Here is a 22,782-nt window from a genome sequence, read left to right as displayed (position 1 = left end):
AGTAATTGAGAGTCTGTTCATTCATTCGTTTAGTTTGCATTTTCTATCTTCTCACAAATAAAACATTGGTCGTAAGTCCTTGAAACTTGAAACTAACTGAATGAACTGATAGTACAATAATCTCTTCTGAAAATAACGATGTGCCATTGGCTCATTTGGTGAATTAATGATGAAAGCTCGTCTTGGTCAGTGTTCAACTAAAATTGTTAAATCATACATGCAACTTCGTGGATATTCATTCAAATGAAATGTTTCAACTAAAACTATATTATTAAGGTTACACAACCTACACAAGATCTTTTCAAATCGGTTTACTGTCTGTCTGTCACACGAACTTCTCCAACACAGATACAGCGGAGGACCAAATTTTGCGGTAGCGAAGAGGATAGTAATGCGCAATACGCATGAAAGCGGCTTATTATCGGTGCAGTAGGTTCCAGAGCACATAAGGAAACACAAAACTTTTCATACCTGAAGCGCCCAGTTTCTAAATTCCCGACTATAATTCTACAATCGCAAAGGAAATAAAAACCAGCAACACGGGAAGATTTGAAAAAAAAAAATATCAAAGCCAACGTCCAAATTAGGCTTTTGGGGCATCGAATATTATTATATTTTATTGTGCCAGACTTTTAAAGTTTGTCTTCACTTCAAGAGGTTACATGGATTTGGAAGTTAAAAATTGTTTTTGTATTTCCCACATTTTACTATATGAGCAAGAGCAATACACTTTTTGCAGCGTTCCTCCAACGTTATTACACCTTCCGTAATGTAAGATTCGTCAAGCGCCTCAAAATAGGCTTAAGGGGCATGGTGGTTGAGAATTGTTTTTTCAGATGTGTGAGCTGTTGAATTTATCGTCGTTATCTCATCATTTAATGTAACATAATGTTGTCCTTCACCTGTAACAAGTCGGAAAACCGGAAGCTGGACGCTTCAGGTATGAAAGGTTTTGTGTATTTTTTTTATAAAGCGATTTGAGTGTGCATTTGTCGCATTAGAACCTAGTGAGAATATCCACTTTCGCGTGATATTTGCATTCAGTCTTAAATTTGCACAGAAACGGCAATTTTGACCTGTTATAACTTTGTTAGTAATTGTGCGATTTCTACCAAACTTGGCAAAATCATGGTCCATACTATAGCTTACATTGCTGCATGATTTTAGGATAAATTTAAGGGGGGTTTCGCAGCCAATTATTAAAAATTATAGTAATATACTATTATTAACTTTAGTTGAACAGATATCGGTATGGAAGGTATTTCGGAGCCTAGGCACCATATCTCCTGATTTTTTTTCAGATTTTTCGGTTGGACAGTTTCTGAGAATGGCTCCGTTAAACAAATGTCAAAACAAAGATCAGCTTCGGAAAGTACTAACCGAGACCTTTCATTTGATACCCCACATGACTATATTTGGTGAAAACCCATTTATAAAATATTCCAAACACTACCGAATGCGGTGCTAAAATTGAATTTTATCAATTTGCAATTCTTGCCGTACTATACCATTGGTAGATGTCGCGATTGATGTTTAAATATAATAGTTTGGTGTGAGTACTAAGCGATCCTAACCTTGAAACATTCGCAATACTAAAACCAAGTGCGAAGTGTAACAGCGAGCCGCGATGATATAATGTGTTCACGCTGAGCGCTCCTATATAGAAATCCTTGCCAAGTAAAATGAGTCGGGGAAGTCTAATGAAGGTTTTACAACACCGGCGAAGTAGACATAATCGAAGAAGCGCATCGCCAGAACGCTCGCCATCATCCAATGGTACCATGAGCTGATTTTGAAAAATTCAGGTCAACGCAAATTGTCCAAAAACATCCATCACATATATGCGGGATGAGTGCATACCTAAGCGAACCTGAGCAGCGGATGTCGAGACGTCGCGTTGAGTACATTGTACGCCTACGAAAAGAATAAAATTAGTTCGAGAGAAATCATAGTTTAGTCTTTCTCTACTTAAACCTAATCATCGAATTCCCACATATATGTGACAAGGTGGTGTAAGCACAAACCAGGCATCATAAGATCTGGGTGACTGCAGAATTAAGGAATAAGGAAGTGGATCAATGAACGGAAAGGATTGAAGGCTCTTTTGACTGCTGCGAGTAATGTTGGGGGCAACGCGTTCGAACTCCCAATATCGAGTGAAATCCCGGGAAGGTCAGCGTACCAGTTGCACTGGTTAGGGAAGCGGAAGATGCCGCAGAACGCATTGATATTAGAAGTGTATACCGCATCATGAAAGAACTTGCATGCGGTCGTAAACCTTTCGATGCTCCTGAGAAGGACGTTAACGGTCGACTTCTCAGCCACAATGACGAGCAGCTGAAGAGGTGGAAAGAACACTTCACCACGGTTCTTATCCGTATCACATCCGGTGATGAGCAAAGCCGCTGGGTTTGACAGTTTCCAGGCAGAGTTATTTATAGCTGCACCTGCAGTCACTGCAGATCTGCTGTTTCCACTCGTACGGAAATCTTGGGATCCGAGACCTTTCCCATAGAGTGGAAGAAAGGGATGTTCCTTAAGATTTCAACTCGTTTTTAGTGTGACAATTGGAGAGGTGTCTGCCATTGAAAAGATAACAGCTAAAATAATCCGACAGAAAGCAAGCTGGTTTCCGCTTCGGATCATCCTGCATTGACCACATCAACAACTTGCAGATCATTTTGGACTAGGGCGCGGAGTTTAGATCTTCACTTGCTCTTTATTGATATCGAGAAATCCTTCAAAAGTACGAACAGAGAGTGTATCTAGAGTACTCTAAACGGGAGAGTGACATATGATGGCCAAAAATGTCTTAGGAACTTGAGGTCGAAAACGGAGTCCGCCAGGGACGGATGTTGTCATCGATATTATTTCTTCTTGTTATCGGTGACGTTCTCCATCCTCAAACACCTCGACTACGCTGATGACATCTGTTTGTTCTCTCACCAAATAGCTCTGGATTTGGAAAGAGAGGCAAGTAGAGTTGGACTGAAAATAAACCCCAATAAATACAAGGTCCTCAGTCTGACGGGTCATCCCACTCTCCCTATCTGCGTTAATGGGCAGAGCATCAAAAGCGTTGATCACTTTGTATATCTACGAAGCGTGATTTCCATCGTGGCACGGATTATTTCCCGACAAGTAAACAGTGTTAGATCTGCTTTCACTGCCTTGTCTAAAATCTGGAAATGCCGACTGTTTTGGGTTGTTACTACATGGGAGTAGCACATGGACTACCACTGTCACTGGAAGGCTTCAAGCCTGCGTCACATCATCGGAATACGCTGGTCTGATACTATTTCAAGCAAAGAATTTTGTCGGCGCAGAGGCTTGTCACCTATAGGGGATGTGATCGGAAGATGAAAGTGGTAATGGATAGTTCATTAATTAAGGAGGGGCAATAATTCCATTGCTGGAATACGCCATGCAGTAGAAGCCCTTATCCAAAGATAGCCAACGAGTGGGTCGCCCCAACAGCATTTGCCGCAGAAGAGCAAAGGAGTAGTGTGGATATCTCGGGAAGTCCTAACGCATTTCAACAAATCGTGTGCGATGGTGCATAGGTGTGGTTCGACATACCCCACCAAGAGGACAATGGCAAGAATATATATGTCATTTGATAATAGAATTTAAGGTATTCTGTTGATTGAAATCTGTCTCGTCGTTTTCCATAGTAAGCAACTGATGGAGGTAGTGATGCAATAATGGCGTTTCTTTCAAGGGAGTGTTCGGTATGAACATAATAGCTCCGTCACCAATCTTTTAAATTAAAACTGTTCATTTATCCAAACTAATACTGAGTTCGCTCGGGTTCCCCAGATGAGGATCAATGGGGTACGCTTCGATATGTTAGTCATTCTCATTTGTTTTTTGAACGGATATTATATTCGACGGCATATAAGAGCTCCAAAAAGTCCATAAATGGAATAAAAAAAATTGAGCGAGAGAGTTGAAACAGGAATTATGACTGAATAGACGACACTTACGAAATGAACATTAACGGGATGTACGCTCGTCCGACTCGAATAAGCAGAGGTTGTATTAGATTGTATTTATATTCCACGGACAAGTGGAATCAACAAAGCATAAACAGGTTTTTTGCTGCTAAGGTTAAAAATCTAAGTGAAAATTCTAAAAGACTCTATAGAAGATCCGGAAGGATATATAACCTTGCAAAAAAGGAGAGAAAAGCGGATATCCAAAGGCCTAACTCCCTTGTATGAAAGAAGGGAACGTGAAGTCAACTCCAAAAGATTTTATATGAGAAAAGAGAAATTATCGATGTGAAATCAGCGAATAAATTGTTTGTACGCCATAATTTTATTTTGATCTGGCGACGAAGAAAGGGAGGTATGTTCCGATCAGGTGCAATTAATACGGTACCACTGGAAATTTGCGGGAGTAACAAACCAATGGCACGGTTTTAACTACCGTGCTTATCGAAGGGAAAAACTGATATCTAACATTGGTGGTTTTATTGCAAGTCGTGGCGGTGACCAAAATTTGCATTGCTACCCTTCCTTAACTTCGCGGAAATGGACGCGTTTTGTGTAGGTTCTGATAACCAAAGAACGCTTTTGCCTATTTTTGGAGGTCGCTCAGCTCTCAAGGTCATAAAGAATGACAAGGTGAAGGACGTTGCTATAGATTGTGAATTTAAGCTATTCTGTGATATGTCCATTGCAAAGGACGTCGGTTGTGGAACGTTATTTTATCCAGGTTACACCGATTGGCAAATTAATTAAATAGCGTAGTTCACCAACGGCTTAGAATCCGTTCCTTTTTGTCGCAGGGAGTAGGCGGCAGAACTGGAATAGAACTGTATTTTATTTTCGGTTGTATCAGTGTTCTGCACGACTAATAGCATGCTCAAGGCATAGTATTGGACTTCCATGGCCTTAGACTGTAGTTTCTCCTTCACAATTGTGATTAATTCCTGACCATTTATAAGATTTCAAATGTTCATGATTCTCTGCAAAACAGTTCCACTCTTTTCGTGCTGCAATTACATATATATAGTCTTGAAATGTTGCACGTTATAATTTTAAGTTCATATTATAAAATAAAATATAATTTCTTACGCGTTTCCCTTCTCTTTGCAGGTGCATGAGTATTTACGAGCTAAATTATGTTCTTTGTATGAGAATGATTGTATTTTCGATAAATTCGAATGCTGCTGGAACGGAAATGATACAGCAATTATGACTGGAAGCTATAACAATTTCTTTAGAGTGTTCGATCGTAATACGAAAAAGGATGTTACGTTAGAAGCATCAAGAGACATAATTAAGCCGAAAACAGTTTTGAAACCACGTAAAGTGTGTACCGGAGGAAAACGTAAAAAAGATGAAATTAGTGTTGATTGTCTCGATTTTAATAAGAAAATTCTACACACGGCCTGGCATCCACTAGAAAACATAATAGCAGTTGCAGCTACGAATAATTTATTTATATTTCAGGATAAATTTTAGCTAACAGTGTTGTTATTAATATTAACTTCCCTCTTCTACTACACAAACAAAACTGTTTATTTTCAATTCATTCACTTTGTTTTTAGTTGTCGAATTGATTTAATCTAAAAGAGAAAGAATTGTTTCTAAAGAAAAATTGAAAATTTAAACAGAAAGTAAGGAAATAATGGAAATACATAGTGAAAAAAAAATACCAAACTTACAGTTTTTACTCATTCTTCAATGTCCCATTGCAAAATTTCAGGAGTAAATGAGTGGACGTGGACAACACCCTTTTCTATTCAATTAAAATCGTGCATGTTGTCATTTACTCGCCGTCTCCTAACTATTGAGTGAAATTCAAAAGTCAATATGTAAAAACTAATTTATAACTTATCAATAGTGAACGCATACAAACTACAAAAATAATTAAAACAAGAACAAAAATCAGTTTTAGTTGATTAAGGTTATAATTTATACACAAGGAAGATAACATACACACGCAAACCTACTTGAGAAATATATGAAAGAAGTAAAATTAAATCGATCATGAACTATGCAAAAATAAACGCGTTTCCATACACACACACTCAACACTTATAAATAAAAAAAAACACAACATAAAACTAAAATTAATTTCATTTTTTAGTTATAATTTTGTTCGTGTAAAGTTCTCTTGTTTATAAAAGTAATTTACTATTAATACGATTAGCAACTACTCTATAGTTTCATATTATGTATAGTTCTTTTCATATATATATTCCTAGCCTACTTTTTTTTAAAAAAAAGTCCACCAATTAAATTAGAGAAATTTTGCTATGTTGTAAACAGAATACTGAAATAATAATAGAAACAAATCAAAAATTGTTCGTTGATTATTCTGATTACAATGATGGGCTTGAACGCCGCTGATTTATTTCCAAAAAGTCTGGACAGAGCTAGAAAGAGAAGAAGACGAAAAGCAAATTAAGTTTAGAAAGCAACAAATATGAAAGAAGTTTCTGCTAAGATTGAATGGCCATATCCTTTATTTTTTCAAATTATCCATTTTTTATAAATATAAAATTTCTTTAAGTAAATATGAGAAGCTTATTATTTTCAACGTGACTTGATATTTTCTTTTTATGTTGCGAATGGAAGAATTCAAAAATGTTGGCGAATAAAAACCAAAATGAAGATTTTTTCGGTTCTCTCGACGAGTCGAGAGTTGATGTTAGCAAAGTACAAATATTTAAATAGCGATTAGTAAATTGCTTTTACGTGTTGTGTTTGTAAGAAGTCCGATTGCATTTCGGTTCGGGAGTAGAGCGATGGGTTGCGCCAGTCGAGTTATAATTCCTCGCGAAAATTGAAAGCAAATATGAAATAACTGTATTTTATTTGAACAAAAAAAATCAATTTATTTGTTAGTATGCTATTTCTGCAAAAGTCAGGGCTTCCTTTTGAACGGTTACTGGTGAAAGTTAAATATTTTTTGCTCCTGGAAATAATTATGAATACAACCTTCTAATTTAACATCGAAAATCAAAAATTAAATCTGTAATAATTTTGGATGATTTTATATTTGAAAAACGAAAACGTATGTCGAATAATCTAAAAACATGCAAACTTTCATTTGCTGTATTTTCTTCAGTATGGAGAGCTCATGATAAGTAATCTTGAAAGTCAGTTCCAAATGGTATCTATTGCCAGTAAGGACTACAGTTGTATTTATCGAGCTTTAATTTTTACTTTAACCTAGGTTGGACCTTACAAAATGTTATTTTTTTACCCTTTAAACGTCGAATTCCAGGTTAAAAGGATAAGTCCATCTTTAATACTCTGTGCAAGAAGTGATTGGTTCTAACACGTTCGCTAGAACTATATGATATTAATCTTTGGAAATTTATCAAAATAAAAAACTGGTACTATAAATGGTGACTACAAAATAGTATTTTGGAGAAAAGCATCCAACAGCATCTTTTGTACAATACATATTGCCTGAACGTTCACCTTAGCTGTGACTCGTGAATAACCCCATTGAAAACCTGCAAAAAATAGGAAATGAAATCAAAATCTATTTGTAATAAATTTGGATTTAATAAGGAGGGCTTTTTTTCATTGCTTTTATTAACTTTATTTTGGTTTTACTCGGTAGTTACTCCAATTTTTGTTTTCTTTAGCATTTTTTCTGTTCAGTAGCGGAGCCCCAATTTTATCTTGGTCATGTTTGAATATAGATAAATGCTCACAGACAATTTATGTTGTGAAATGATTCATCAGTTTTCGATAAGGTCAAGGCCGTGAAACGATCAATAAACGCATGATATGCGATATGCAAGTGGTTCTGGGGTATTTTCATCTATTTCCGGCGAATAGCTTGCTTCAGTGCCAACCTGACTTTTCAACATCCCCAAAGTAGAGAGTATTTGTCAGCCACTGTAACGAAGAAGAAAAGTGTGGCACGTTGGTTTTCAACTACTTTTCGTTGATGCGCACTTTCTGACTTCTTCCATGATAAACAGCTACGTTCATTTTGACAGCGATCGAAGACCAGCCATTGAGAGTTATGGCCGCCTGAACTACTACCTACCTACTTCTTGGTAGCCATGGTATGATCTCTCTGTAAACTAGACCCTATCATTTTTTTTGTTGACGCGTTGTTCGATAATAAATGGGGCCTCATCATAACAGATGCTAACCTGCAGCTTGTCACTTTCCATTTTTTCTATTGAGATGTAGGATCGTGTATTTTTTGAAACTTCAAGGGTTTACGTCTGAGCTCATTTTGTGGGTTACGTGCAATACTTCGAACTAGTGCTGAATTTATTTTTATTTGGAAATACGAATATGAATAAATTCGTACGATGATTCTCTATTCTCACCGTTTGGAACCATTTGCAGAAGATTGGATTCCAAAAAAAGCTGGATGTTTGGGTGCCACACGAGTTAACGAAAAAAAATCTCTTGGACTGAATCAACGCCTGCGATGCACTGCTGAAACGGAACGAATTCGACCCATTTTTCAAGCGAATGGTAACTGGTGATGAAAAGTCGATCACGTGCGACATCCTCAAGCGAAAAAGATCGTGGACAAAGCGTGGCGAGCCGGCCCAAACCATCGTCAAGCCCGGATTGACGGCCAGGAAGGTTTTGCTGTGTGTTTGGTGGGATTGGAAGGGAATCATCCACTATGAGTTGCTCAACTATGGCCAGACCCTCAAGTCGGTCCTCTACTGTGAGTAAGTCGACCGTTTGAAGCAGGCGATCCACCAGAAGCGACCAGAATTGGTCAATAGGAATGGTGTTGTGTTCCACCAGGACAACGTTCGGCTTCACACGTCTTTGATGACACGCCAGAAGCTACGGGAGCTGGGATGAGATGTCCTATCCCACCCACCGTATAGTCCGGACCTGGCACCAAGTGATTACCATCTCTTCCGGTCCATGCAAAACGCTTTTGGTGCTACTAAGTTGCACAACGTTCGGCCTCACACGTCTTTGATGACACGCCAGAAGCTACGGGAGCTCGGATGGGATGTCCTATCCCACCCACCGTATAGTCCGGACCAGGCACCAAGTGATTACCATCTCTTCCGGTCCATGCAAAACGCTCTTGCTGCTACTAAGTTGGCCTCAAAACAGGTTTGTGAAAACTGGCTAAGTTTTTTTGCAAATAAGGAGGGGGGCAGTTGTCTGTGTCTGAAGCAAACGGTTGGGCAATTGACACACAGTATGTGCATATAAATAATTGCCACTTACGAAATACGCATATATAAATATTCAAGTTTTTAAATGGAGAATAGTGTAGTTCATAGTGGATCGTATATTTGTATGCCATTTTGGCCTGCAACCAACACGCTTTGTCTACAAATTACAAACAACCAACCAAATGTTCCATTTCAGATCATCTATGGGCGTACCGTGAGGGGTTGTTTTGCAATTCGTACACATTAATGTACATATCTAAAAGTGTGTTGGCTTAAGCCGAAATTGCGAATTGAGATGCGCACACATATGTGTCCATTGTGAGCTGGATTATTCCTCATTTAGGAACTTAAATATTTATATACACGTATTTCGTGAGTGTGATTATTTATATGCACATGTGTGTGAGTCGATTGCCCAATCACATACTTACTTCAGACATACTAATCTGTCTGCCTGTTGTCTGATGTCTGAGGCAGATCAGGTATTTCCCTGATACGGAAGCTCAGAGTCTGCTCAATTTTTGACGACCGATCTCTATGAAACAGGCACAATCACTGTTTAACGGCAGTGACCTGCCCGGAACTGAACAATTTAAATACCTCGGGCTAACGCTATCAGCCAATGGAGAACTGCGCTACGAAATTGCTTCACGTATTAACGCAACCTGGATGAAGTGGCGTTCCACAACTGGTGTTCTTTGTAATCGACGTATCAACGAGCGTCTCAAATCTAAAATTGACCGCAACGTCGTCCGTCCTGTCATTTTCTATGGTTCTGAGTGTTGGCCGACTATAAAAGACAATGATCGGCGTGTTGCGGTCATGGAGACGAAGATGTTGCAGTGGACTATTAGCGTGACACGTTTGAGAATATCCGTGATCGATATGGAGTTGCACCAATCGTGGAAAAACTGCGAGAGAGGCGTCTTCGATGGTATGGTCATGTAATTCGCGCTAACGAGAATTCACTTGCCAAGATTGGTCTGAACAACGGTGGCTTGATACGCTGGATGGGGATTTAAAAACCTCGAGATTACATCCAGATCAGGCTTTTGATACGACCAAATGGCGAAACTGATCGCGACGAGCCGACCCCGCCTGTGAACGGGACAAAGCCTAAATAAAAAGAAGAGGACGAACGAGGCTGTGTTACATTTTGGATTTTAAACGATCGTGTATACATGAATCGCAGAGGATTTCAGTTGTGAAGCGTTAATTCATTCAAGTAATTTCATGATCACTAAAAAGCTGCGAACTGTTAGTAGATATTGCCTATCAATCTGACTTTCAACGATCTTATTCACGTGACGTATTTAAAGTATGAATTTACTTCACGCTTCTTGGATCCCGTTTCGAAGATATTGGGGAATGCTGCCATTTCGCTCTTTCTCCTAACGCTTGGCCAATGGTTTGTCTGGCATTTTTTGTATTACAATTCTTTTTTCTGGATGTAGTTTCTCCGGCAATTTCACCCATCCTCCTTTTGGATTTTAATAGCAATTAATAACTTATATTGTTTTCTATGCAAACTGTGTTCATTTATTTTATCAAAAGCGAAGACTTATCTATTCAAAAGTAGACGGCCTATGTTAAGAATATTTATGTCTCCACAGACCACAGTCATTTGTAGGGCAAAGTGACAATATTTATGTTCCACACACAAAAACCTCTGAAACGATCGTTAGGAATCTTTTTGTTTCTTAAGTATAACTTACTGAATATTTTTACTTTTCTATGAAATTTAACGAAATATATTGCACTTTTTTATTGTCAGATCAGATATTTAATGACCACCGCTGAGTATTAGGTTGTTGCAAATGAAATGGCCGTTTTGGTACTAAAATTTGAAACGACTGTAAAGCTTATGAAAATTTATTTATTTAATCAAAATAGGTGCCTCGATTCAAAACACTCCCAGCGAGATTCAAGAGCATGTATGCCAGTTTCGTAGAAGTGCAACTGTCGGGTCTTGATAAATTCGTCGAAGGCAATTTTGATAGCCTCTTCGTTCCTAAATTGTTTTTCCGCCAAAAAATGATTCAAATGCTTAAAAAAGTGGTAGTCGGTTGGCGAAAGGTCCGGTGAATATGGTAGATGAGGCAGAGTCTCATACTGCAATTCGTTCAACTTTTGAACCGTTGTTCTGGATACGTGGGGTCGTGCATTGTCGTTAAGCAGTATCACACCATCTTTGTTGACTAATCTCGGCCGTTGTATACTCAATTTTTGGTACATTTCCTCGAGTTGGGCACAGTATTTCTGTGCATTTATCGTTTCTCCAGGTGCCAAAAAAGAATAGTGGACAATTCCAGCTGTAGATCATCAAACAGTCCCAGTTATCATTTTCGGATGGAGGCTCGGTTTCGGCATATGCTTCGGTGGCTCATCAGCATCTAGCCATTGCGCTGATCGGCGACGATTGTCGTATAATATCCACTTTTCAGCACATGCCACTATTTTGTGCAAAAAGGGGTCGCTTCTGTTGCGGGAGAGTAAAGAACTGCAAATTTCCATTCGAAGCGTCATGTTTTGCTCCGTAAAGGCATGCGAAACCCATTTATCGAGCTTTTTCACCTTTCCAAGTTGTTGCAAGTGCCGGGAAACGGTCGAATGGTGTACGCCCAATTTCTGTGCAATGCCTCTCATAGACTGACGTGTGTCGGATTCAACTAGCAAACGCAGCACGTCGTAGTCAATCGATGGTCCGGGATGTCCACGTGGCACACTTTGAAGGTTTACGGCGCCTGACCGGAATTTATCGAACCACCGCTGTGTAGTTCGCTCGCTTACCGTATCAGTTCCAAATGCGCTGTTAATGTTCCTGGTCGCCTCCGCTGCTTTATGAGTGAGTTTGAACTCATACAGAAGAAGTATACGTTTTTGGCTCTTTTCCATCCTTTTTTCCTTTTTATTCGCTGTTGTTACAACGATGGTCAAAATTGAAATGATTCCTTGATTAAATGTAGGAGTACCTACACCTCATTATCCGACACCAACAGCGCCAACTGGTGGTGGTTTGATACACGAAAATCACGACTTTAAAACGCTTGGATACATCAATTTACTTACCGCCACTGGTCATGATATTTATAATTTGTTGTTTCTCTTTAATAGAGGGGTTAATTTTATTTTAAAGGCATGGTACCACAACTGTAATGAAAATGAGACTGAAGTGTAGCAAGGAAAGAAAATGTAGTAAAGAAGCCAATAACATTCCCCTTTGACGCTGTAGGAATTACATTATTTTCTAGAATCCATTTATCTCGCATTTCTCACTGTGTATCGTATGCGAGCCAGAGATCAATTCTTTGCCCAATTTGATTTTTCTTTTAATAAAAAAAAGAAACATTTATTTCCAATATTGCCTGCAGTACTCCATCTCATGATATTCATATCAAAATGCTCAGTTATTTACAGAATTTTCTAAAGACAAAAAGTTAATTTTTCAAAATATTTTTCCAGTTGAAGGCGAAGGCAAGATTCTGGGCTGTGTATATTTTATTAGTTTCTAAAAAAGGAAAAAACTCTGGAAAACAAATAACGAACTCGCATTTGAAATAATTAAGACTGGTTCCCTTCATCATTGCTGCCTCTCTGCAATGATGAAGGGAACAAGTGGTTCCCAAAATACTGGTAAAAAAGCAAAAAGAAAAAGGAAGTCTTAAATATTTAAAATGATTTAATCGCTAGAAACTTTGCGAGATTACACTTGGATATCTCGCATTTGCCTGCATTTCATGTCATAAGGCTAAAAAAATGAGACTACATCAATCTAAAATTACTACCTACGGAGTTTCAGGAAAGATAAATTTCTGATTTGTATTTATAATTATTTTTGGGTGGTAATATACACTTGGGAATATACTTCCGAACTTTAATAAGTGAGTAATATTGACAGTTCTAACATAATTTATTGGCGAACTACTAATTTGCTTATATCTTAATTTGTAAAATGCAGAATTTGGCCATTTTCAATTGTACAGAAAATTTTTCCGGCTTGCTTAAATGAACAACGAAATATTTAACTAGTTATAACTAATCTACTGTTAAAAAATAACCAGGATGTAAAAGGAGTTTTATTTTTCAAACGATATTACTTTCATGATTTCGAACAAGTACAAATTCGGGTCAATACGTATTCCACTTTAGTATAACTGATGAAGTATTTTATATCTATATATTTGCGAATTGGAAGACAAAAGGCATTATTTCAAATAACTTTTATTTCGATTACCTAAATGGATACCATGGCAGTTGACAGGAAATTTTATCGTGACGTTTCAATTGAAACTGGAGAGAACTACTCCCATTGAACTAATTGTTATTATTCTTCACGTATTTTCTAGTATATTTTCTTCTAGAAGAGAAAGAAATCCTAACATCTCTGGAACAGAAGATGGAAAATTATATTCCTTCAGAAGTAGAATTTGAATTTTCAAAAGGAAAATCAAAATTTTCTAAAAAAAAAACGAACGGGGCATTATGGTTTGACAATTTTTGAATATCTTTATATGTGGAACAAAGCAATTATATTAGTCAGCTTAAACTGAAATGTATATCTTAGTAAAAACATTTCCTGCCCTATTTCTCATGACTCAATTTTAAATGGCTGACTCAATTCAGATTTCTCTAAATAAAAAAAGGACCAGGAGTTCCTTAGGCCACTGAGCGCTGGTGTTTCTTGAAAAATTTTGCATTCTCTTCTGGAGTTCAGAAATGTAGCGTTAGGTTTTTATTATTTTAAGAAGTATCAAGTATATTTTAGATTAGCTGACCCGGCGGCGAACTTTGAGACCGTTGATAATTTCTCCTATCTAGAGCCGAAAATCACAACCGAACAACAGAACTAGGGTCAAAGCTCTCCTCATGTACTCGTATTCCTTGGGTTCCTAGCAAGAAAAATTGCGAACTCTTGGCCGCGTTCGAGAGAAGAATCCTCCGAAGAATTTTTGGCCAACTACATGAGGATGGACGATTGCGTAGCCTATATAACGATGAAATCTATGAGCGATACCATGACCGTCAGGTTGTGGATAAAATTCGACTCAACAGGTCGCTTAATCCGTATGGATGACGATCCAGCCTGGAAAGTCTATAAGGGCAATATCTATGGTAGAAAAAGAAGACGAGGCAAACCCTGCCTGAGATGGAGCGATGGCGTAGGTCAGGACGCCAGACAACTTTTAGAGATATCGAATTGGTGGACCTCGACACAAAACCGGGATGTCTGAAGTTCCCTATTAAGGCAGGTCTAGACCAGATATCGGTTGTTGCGCCGTTGATGAAGATGATGAAATCTACGTCACTTGCTTCACTAATCTTCCTAAAAACCATTGTTGTCTTTATTTGAACTTCGACAATCAGCCTTCTGAAACCTTGAAGTTTTTCAGGTTGAATTGTGTAGCGAACCGCTCAGTTTTTGCTTCAATAATGGACCCACTTATTGATACATTTAATGCTGGTTGTTGTTTAAACCATATCAGCATTGCCTCATCCACTTGTCCGAAGACAGTCTTCCTAAGTTTCTTTATTTTTCCCCCAGTTCGCCAACTCCCTTCAAAATTTTATCACGGTTTTTTAAAATTGTGCACCCACTCGAACTCGACAATCAATAGTTTTTACATATATGTACATACGTTTGTATAATGCAGAGCTTTTGGTCGAGAGACAACCTTTTCCGTTTTCTACTCATTTTCTAGTAATCTGCGCGGGAGGTATGCACAAACTGGCACGATTCGGTAATGCTCACAAACAGGAGAATGAAATGTTGGCGGCAAATGAAGGGTAGTTGAAGAGGGAGAGAGCCGAAAATTTTTTTTGCTCCTCTGCCTTCACTTCTCGCTATAGAGAGCGGCTTGCTCGGTATAGTGAAAGTTGTAAACATATGTTTTCTATAAGATGTACTGGGACCTGGACTTTTCCTCGGTGAGAGTCAACCGTATTTCATACATCGACATGGTTGTTTGTTGGGGATTACCTCAGGCCAGGGTACTGGCCATTCGTCGCAAAAATAGTTGTACTTTCAGATTTCAAAGAAAATACCATGTATTGAATATGGTGAATACTGTGCCCACCAGTTTCGGTAGGAAAACTATGATAAAACGTCAATCTATAACGATTGTTCTATCTCATTGGTTGTTATTGTATGAAAAGGTAAAGCTTGACCATTCTCCGGTTTGACTCGTGATCACCGAGAATTATCCCTTTTTTTGCGATTCAGAATTTTGAACACAGCGTTGAGCTGCGGCTGTAGCAAATTCCATTTGTTCGACGTTTTTAAGGATTTATGTGAAGCAAAACCTTTTTAAAATCAATTCAATGTCTGTCTGTCTCTCACATCCGATTTACTCGGAAACGACTGGACCAATTGTCATGAAATCTGGTGGGAAGCTGCGATCTGTGAACCAATTATGTTTTTCACTTCGTTATAAAAAACAGAGTTTCCGTTCCTAAGATCATACGATCTTCTTTATTTCCGAATTAGAACTGACCACTAACATGTAGGATCTTAACTATTTATACTATATCTACGCAGGCCAAATATTGTTCTTTTCTTATGAAGAACAAGTCATAAAATAGATTTCTATTTTTGACACGCAGGTCAAACTCTTATTCAACCATCTACGATGCAGATGTCATAATATCTAATACTCATACATTCCCATCACGTGGTACACAAATGTTACACTGATTGGGTCAGAGTGCATCTTGTAATCATGCATTACACAGATGTTACATTGTTTGACGCGCAGATCAAAGTACAAAGATATCTTATCTTAGAACTATGGTACAAGCAATATAAATAACATATGCTTGTACTGTAGATTTCCTTAAACAAATATTATTGTTGTACTATAATTAACCTCTTTACATATGGCAAGTGACGTCATTTTGTGCTGAGTTTGAAGGGGGGCTACATACACCCGAAAGGAGAGTGTAAAATTTGTTTTTCCACAGAATATGGTCATGTGGGGTATCAAATGAAAGGACTTGATTAGTCCTTTTTGGAACTTATCTTATTTCTGATATTGGGTGAAACATAGGGTAGTGAGGGCTCAACATGTGTGCCCCAAACAGTGAAACAGGTGTCGTTCTCAGAATTTATCCAGCCGAAAAATCTAAAAAAAGTCACAATGGGGCATCTATACGAACACAGAGGCATGTGTATGTATATGTATGCGTTAATTAAGGTAGACATGTGTGTACGTTAGTACCAGTGGTATTTACTTTAAGTACATATTTGTATGCTTTTGTGCACGGGGTAAAATGGGAATACCTGAAGATGCATCAGATCAATTTGGGTAGGCGATGTTTGTTTATTTAGAATTAAAAAAATGTTGATGTCTTTGATGTATGTTCACATATGTATATCTGGAATTTAGCAATTTATAAAGGAATATTTTGCATTTATAGCTATACATGAATAGAAAACCGTGCATAGGGAGTTCGTCACATAATATGAATACAAAACCTTTCACCCAAAGCGCCCAGCTTGCAGTATCCTGTCTTGTTTATCTTTTATCCTCTGCTTCAAAACAACTTTTCATTGGCTTTGTTGCCCAGATTATTGTACTTGTACATATATACCACACTCACTTTTGTAAAACGATTCACTGCCATTTTCTGGTATAATAATTCTCTCGCAGTACGGGCTAGGATATCTAGAAATGTCGCTTTGCAATTTTCCCAAATATGAATTTCTCTCCTTTCAAATTGGTTCTTCTACCTTTCCCAGAAATTTCCTTCGCAGTTTCGGTAGTCTCCTTGTATAACAAGTCGTTATTCGAACTAGCATCATCTTCTGCAAGTTATGTATACTTTGTTGGATATTATTCTTAGGATATTCAATGCAGAAATAATCTACTAACTAATATCGCGAGATGGTTGAGTTCCAACCTCTTGTCACCTTGGATTCGAATCCCGGTCGTTTTGGATATTTGTGTTTGTACTTGCACAATATTATAAAATATAACAAATTAAAGATTTTTGATTAATTTATTATTATTTCACTTAAAAATTATTTTCAAGTTTTACAAAAATTGTATAATTAATTCAATTGAACATCTTAGAACAATAACTTTTCTTCTCTCAAAAACAACAGGCATGGCTTAATCCACATGATAACTGAGATTCTGAAGTGTGAAGTAGCCTCGTTTTTGTTTTAACCGGCCGCACTCTCTCCGAGTGCCTAGTATCGTTCCGCCAAAGCATTATATCTGCTTGATAGAGGGCATAGGACCCCATCTACCTTACCATTCTAACGGAGTGATGATTCCCTTTTCTCACTTATTGGCTTCCCCTTCCCCTGTTTTTGTTTCGAATTCTAACCTCATCCCACCTGAAGAATTCTCACTTTCACCTGAAGTCCAATCCATAATAAGCAAAGAAAGGCGCGTGTCTATGATGTGTTCGTAAAACCAGCTTGTTACAGATCACAATTTCATAGAGGGATGTATAATAGATACCTCGCTTCCACAATTATCAAGAAAATTTCGAGAAACTTCGTCACCTACAACTAAAAACAATGAAGATAGACCATAACTTTGAAACCGTTGAAAATTTCTCCTATTCAGGATCGGAGATTATAACCGATAGCAGCTATGATAACGAAAATCGAGTTGCTGCAACCAGCAGAACTTGGCTTGCGAAACGCTTTACCATAATTATTGTTTAGGATAAGTGAGGGATCCTAAGTCCACAAACACTTGCTGTTGGACCGGACCAAATGGAGAGCAACTTACTCCCGCATCTTTTGGTCTACGGATCCCTCGTTTGGGGCATGGCACCTAAGTATTCAAAAAATATAGGACAAACGGTTTCGTCCAGGGCAGAGACAACTCGTCAGACGCTGCTTCACCTCTGCCCTGGGAGCAGCATGACCGTGAGTGGCATTAGATGGAAAACGCTCCTTTATATACCATAAGTTCAAAGCTCCCATTGTACAAGAATATGATTTTGACAGTCGGGTTGTATAATTGCATTCTTCGGAAATTTGATTTCTTAGCGAAAAATGGCGAATATTTAGCCGCGTTTTAGAGAAACATTCTCCGAAAAATGTTAGCCTCCTACCAACGGTACGATTCCGTAGCCTATGTAACGAAGAAATTAATGATTTTTTCCTATAAAAATTACAGATCCTTCCCTATTTCAGACTATACCAGAGCTACAAATGCATGTTCAAACAAACATTTAGGATTTTCACGATATTCTTTCTTTGTTTTTCACGATAAGTATCAAATCTGCGGTTCGGGTAGGAAAAGTTTGGTGTGTCGAGCAGCATTTAGATCCTGCCACCCGTCATTGTGGGAAGCTTGTTCGCAGTTTTTGAAAACAGACTTAGCCAATGCTACTAATAGACCGGCATAGGGGAGATTGACCTCTCCTTCGCTAAAGCATCCGAGATTTCATTTCCATCTAGGCCACAGTGACCAGGTAGCCAGAGTAGTTCCACCGCATTGAATCTAGAGATAGAGTTCAAACGGTTTCTGCATTCCTGAACGATTTTCGAGGTGATCAAAGGACTACTCAACGCCCTCAATGCAGCTTGGTTATCACTGCAGATTGCGATGCGCCTGCCCTTCAACCGCTCATCAATCAACCAGTTTGCCGCCCTTAGGATCGCATAAACTTCGGCTTGAAAAACCGTTGCATATTGTCCCAAAAGAAAAGCCCACTTCTCGTTTTTATTCGAGAGGTTGACTCCGGCTCCAGAACCCTCTTCTGTTTTTGAGCAATCGGTGTAGAAGACTTCCGTATATCGCGCCACGCATTCCTCTCGGACTTCCCAGTTCTCTCTACGCATCAGGGTAACTTCATATCTTCTACCAAATAGATGTATGGGGACACGAGAATCGGAAGGCGTTGTAAGAACTGGATTCAGTCCTCTCAGTAAATCTTCCAATGCTCTGTGCCCCAAGCATCCGTTGTTTCCCCATAGATCTAATCGAATTAGTCTATGAGTTGCTCTCATTGCAGTGCTTTGAATAAATATATCCAGGGGCTGCAAATTGAATAGTACATTCAGAGCTGCGCTGGATGTCGGGCTCATGGCAACGTTTATCCACATTACCACATGAGTTCTGAGTCCCCATGTCGAGACAAAGGTCCATCTGCACAATCCGTAAACTCTGAGAGCTCGTTTCATCTTTACCTCTACATGTTTGTTTCAAAGAAGTTTTTTTTTCTAGAGTGATTCCCAGATATTTCACTTCTTCGGAGAATTGAAGGGTAGTACCCCTCATCTCAGGGAGGCAAAGTCCATCCTGTTTTCTCCTTTTTGTGAATAATACCATTGTGGTTTTATTTGGATTAACTGAAAGTTTATGTCTGAGGCACCTACTGTCTATCAAATCAACGGCACGTTGTATATTTCTACACACCGTTCCAAGATCCCGATCAACAGCAAGCACAGCCTCGTCATCAGCATAAGCTTGAGCGTGTATTGGCAAATTTTGCAGTTCGCATAGTAGTGAGTCTATCAGCATACTCCACAGAAGTGGCGAAAGCACATCTCCTTGGGGACTTAATTAAAGCATCATCAAAAAAGGCGCACAGTCAAAAGCCCCTTCAATGTCCACGAACACCCCCATCGCGTATTCACCATTCAAAGTTGCATATATGTACTTCAACCCTTTTGTATTTTTTCCTCCCCAAATTGTCACTAGGTGTCCCAGAAAATGTATGGTTCAATGAGTTTACCTTCCAACAGAAGAAAGTTGAAATAAACTTTCTTTCGAATTGTATTTTTTGCTAAACAATTTCTAAGACGTTTTTAGCAAGTTTTAATGCATGGAAATGCAAAATTTAGCGCGCATTCTTAAAAGAATTATTAGTCAATACTGATCCAGTCTTTTAGCCTTTGGGGAACTGTACTGCTAACCATTGGTGATCGAATGTGTACTTGTTCGTTTAATAAAGATTGATTGAATTCAATTATAAATTAACCCTGCTAGTGCTCCTTCCACTCCTATTCATTATTATTAGATTGTTGAGTCTTCCATTCAAGGATCATAAAGTCTGCTAATTTGTTTTGAATATTTTCACACTTCATAATTAATTTGTAGCTTGTTCTGGCGATCAGTGATAATTGCGAATCAGAAGTAATAATATAAAGCTACCATCACAACGGACAAACTTTTTATTACAGAATCACGAAGAGAAATGAATGTTAGTTATGGCGACATGTAAAAAAGGATATTGAAAAATAAATCTTTGTAAGTGAAATACTGTAGCTTTCCCTTTTCCGTTAAGTTACATTATTGATCTTCTGTATACATATACATATATAAACAAAATGTAAAAGAATAAACATAAAACATACAAACATAGGTTTAAAATGCAAGTTGTTTATATTTATATATAAAATGAGATATGTTAGTAAGTTCGCATTGAATTAATTTCAATAAAGCAACAACACGAATAGGCAACAAAATGATAAACGAATGCTAACTGCAAATAATTACTGTTGCATGAAATCTCGCTTTTTTGAAATTAACTTAAATACAAAATGAAATATAAAGAATGAGAAATAATGTGAAGATATAAAAAATGATAATTTTTTACCTAAAAAGTAGTGAAGTAAATTTAATGAATAACAAATATAAAAAATAAATAAATTAATGTAACAATAAACATAAGAGAAGTGCTTACATTGTAATTAAATAAACACAGAAATACTAAATTGAAAAATGATAATACGGAGCATAATTATAGAGATAATGAGAAGGAAAGCATTAATGAAGTGAAGTATTATCAATAAAGCGAAAAATTATTTTGAAATTGATGTCTTTTTACTTCTACTTGAATATGAACAACTTTACAGTAGTTATTTATTAATATTGCACTGGATAGATGGAATTGTCTAAGTTTTATTTATAATTTCGTCTTACTCCTTCAGCTCCTAAGCATCGTGTTTAGGGCATATTATATCAAAATGAACTTTTCTGGAAAAAACGTCCTTTCCAAATGAAACGGAGCATTTTTTGGCTGTAGATGAATGAAAATGGGATAGGAAGCCCCATACCAGATTTCGACCTTAAGACCAGACTTTCTCATTAACAGACAGGAAGGAACATGCAGTAGCATCGAAGGTTAGAGTCCTTAAAATATAAATTGATTTCAAAGGATTTGGGATAGTAATTGTTGTACGGCCAGGACTTGAGCCATGCACCAAATTCTCTTTCCCCGAATCAAACATAATTATGTGCAGTAGCCTCTCAATGATACGACACGCTTTGTAAGTTGACACACCTTCTCTTCAAGGTCACTGCCATATTGCTTTCATAGGTTTTGTAGCTTTTCGCTGCGTGAATCTCCCGCCACTAGTGCGTCGTTTCGGTTTTTTCTGTAAACAGTTCTTTGTCCATGTTCCGAAGCTTGTCTGTACGTAAATGTCCCTCCGTCCACTGTCCTTGCCCCTCTGTTGAGTTTTTTTTTGTAAAAGGGTTATATTTCGTGTGAAACGGCGAGCACAAGTTCGAAACGTAAACCCAAAACTTTGACCATAAAAGATAAATGGGACATCATTAAGTGGAGCGAGTATGAAGAAACTCCGACTGCAATTTCAAAGTGCTATGATATCTGAAGAGCAACAGTAAAAGACATTTTAAAAAATCCGTGTCTTTCCTCGGTTTTTCACTGTGCACGTGTACAGGTATGTTGCCAAATCTATAGTTGATATGGCACGATATTTGATTGCCTCCAGGGATCGGCCATCTACCCCGATCGTGAGGAGTCTATCCTTGCCCTCCTTCTTGCTTCTGAATACTCTTCATAATCGTCGTTCTCTACCCACTCTTTTATTATGAACTTCTTCTAAGCTCGGATGGCGACCAAGTCGTCCTGAATTGCACAGATAAATCCCTTTGTCTCAGCAAAGAGACCTCCAGAACACTGCCATCTGTTCGTCAAAAGCAGATTTATAAATGAGTGCCAGACGTGTTCACCGTGCATCGTCTTTAACTTCCATTAATTGATCCGCTCTTGGTTTGACTTCACCTCACTCAGAGAATTGAAAACTCGATCTTTCGAATTAAGTGGAGTCAGCCCGCAATCAAGGTTCTGCTCTTGGCAGCCCTTTGATGAATACAGTCGGTGTTTTGCTGGTGGCTGTCAGGAGCGAAGTCTACTCGCATTACTTAGCAACCGCGGGCCTTAGATGGCAAAAGCTTACCAGCTGTGGCAAGCCAAGGAGGATTTGGTCCGCTTCTAACATAGTCCGATCACGAGAGCTCCTGGGCCAGAGGCGTGCAAATTCATTCAAGATTACGGAGGTCTGCACGGGGCACTGGTCAACCAGGGACCATGCTGTCAGGTTCGGCATACCCTACAATTCATATTGCGAAACTGCGAAGAAGGAAGGGAAACCCTTATGCACTTTCTCTGCGATTGCCCAACTGTAGTAAGAGTCGGAATACGGACATTGGGTGAACCATTCTTTGAGGACCTCAGAGAGATTTTTAGCTGTGGTGTGAGAGAACTGCTTTCCTTCGTGAATGCTACGAGCGGCTGGACTCTGCCTCCCTGCTTTCACAACGGTGTACCACAGCGTCAATTTGGCTCCTCGGAGCGGCCACTGATACCTACCTACCTACCAGCCCGCAATCTGCCTTTCAAACAGCCGTATGCAAGGAACTCGGCTGTTG

At 38.4% G+C, this 22,782-nt stretch overlaps 1 protein-coding gene across 5 annotated transcripts in view; it reads left to right on the top strand.

Annotated features, from left to right (window-relative positions):
* LOC119656602 (protein phosphatase PP2A 55 kDa regulatory subunit) overlaps positions 1 to 6,557 on the top strand; it is a 132,030-nt gene extending 125,473 nt beyond the window's left edge. For all 5 annotated transcript variants that reach the window (XM_038063035.1, XM_038063031.1, XM_038063032.1 and 2 more), the window contains one exon: positions 5,103 to 6,557. In XM_038063035.1, coding sequence (XP_037918963.1) covers positions 5,103 to 5,471 — 369 coding nt within the window. In that variant the 3' untranslated portion in view covers positions 5,472 to 6,557. The remainder of the gene's footprint in view (positions 1 to 5,102) is intronic.
* The last annotated feature ends 16,225 nt before the right edge of the window (positions 6,558 to 22,782 follow it).

This window comes from Hermetia illucens, chromosome 5 (assembly GCF_905115235.1).
Source record: "Hermetia illucens chromosome 5, iHerIll2.2.curated.20191125, whole genome shotgun sequence".
Classification (NCBI taxonomy): Eukaryota; Metazoa; Arthropoda; class Insecta; order Diptera; family Stratiomyidae; genus Hermetia; species Hermetia illucens.
Note: the sequence above shows the minus strand (reverse complement) of the source record. Positions and strands in the feature narration are given on the sequence as shown.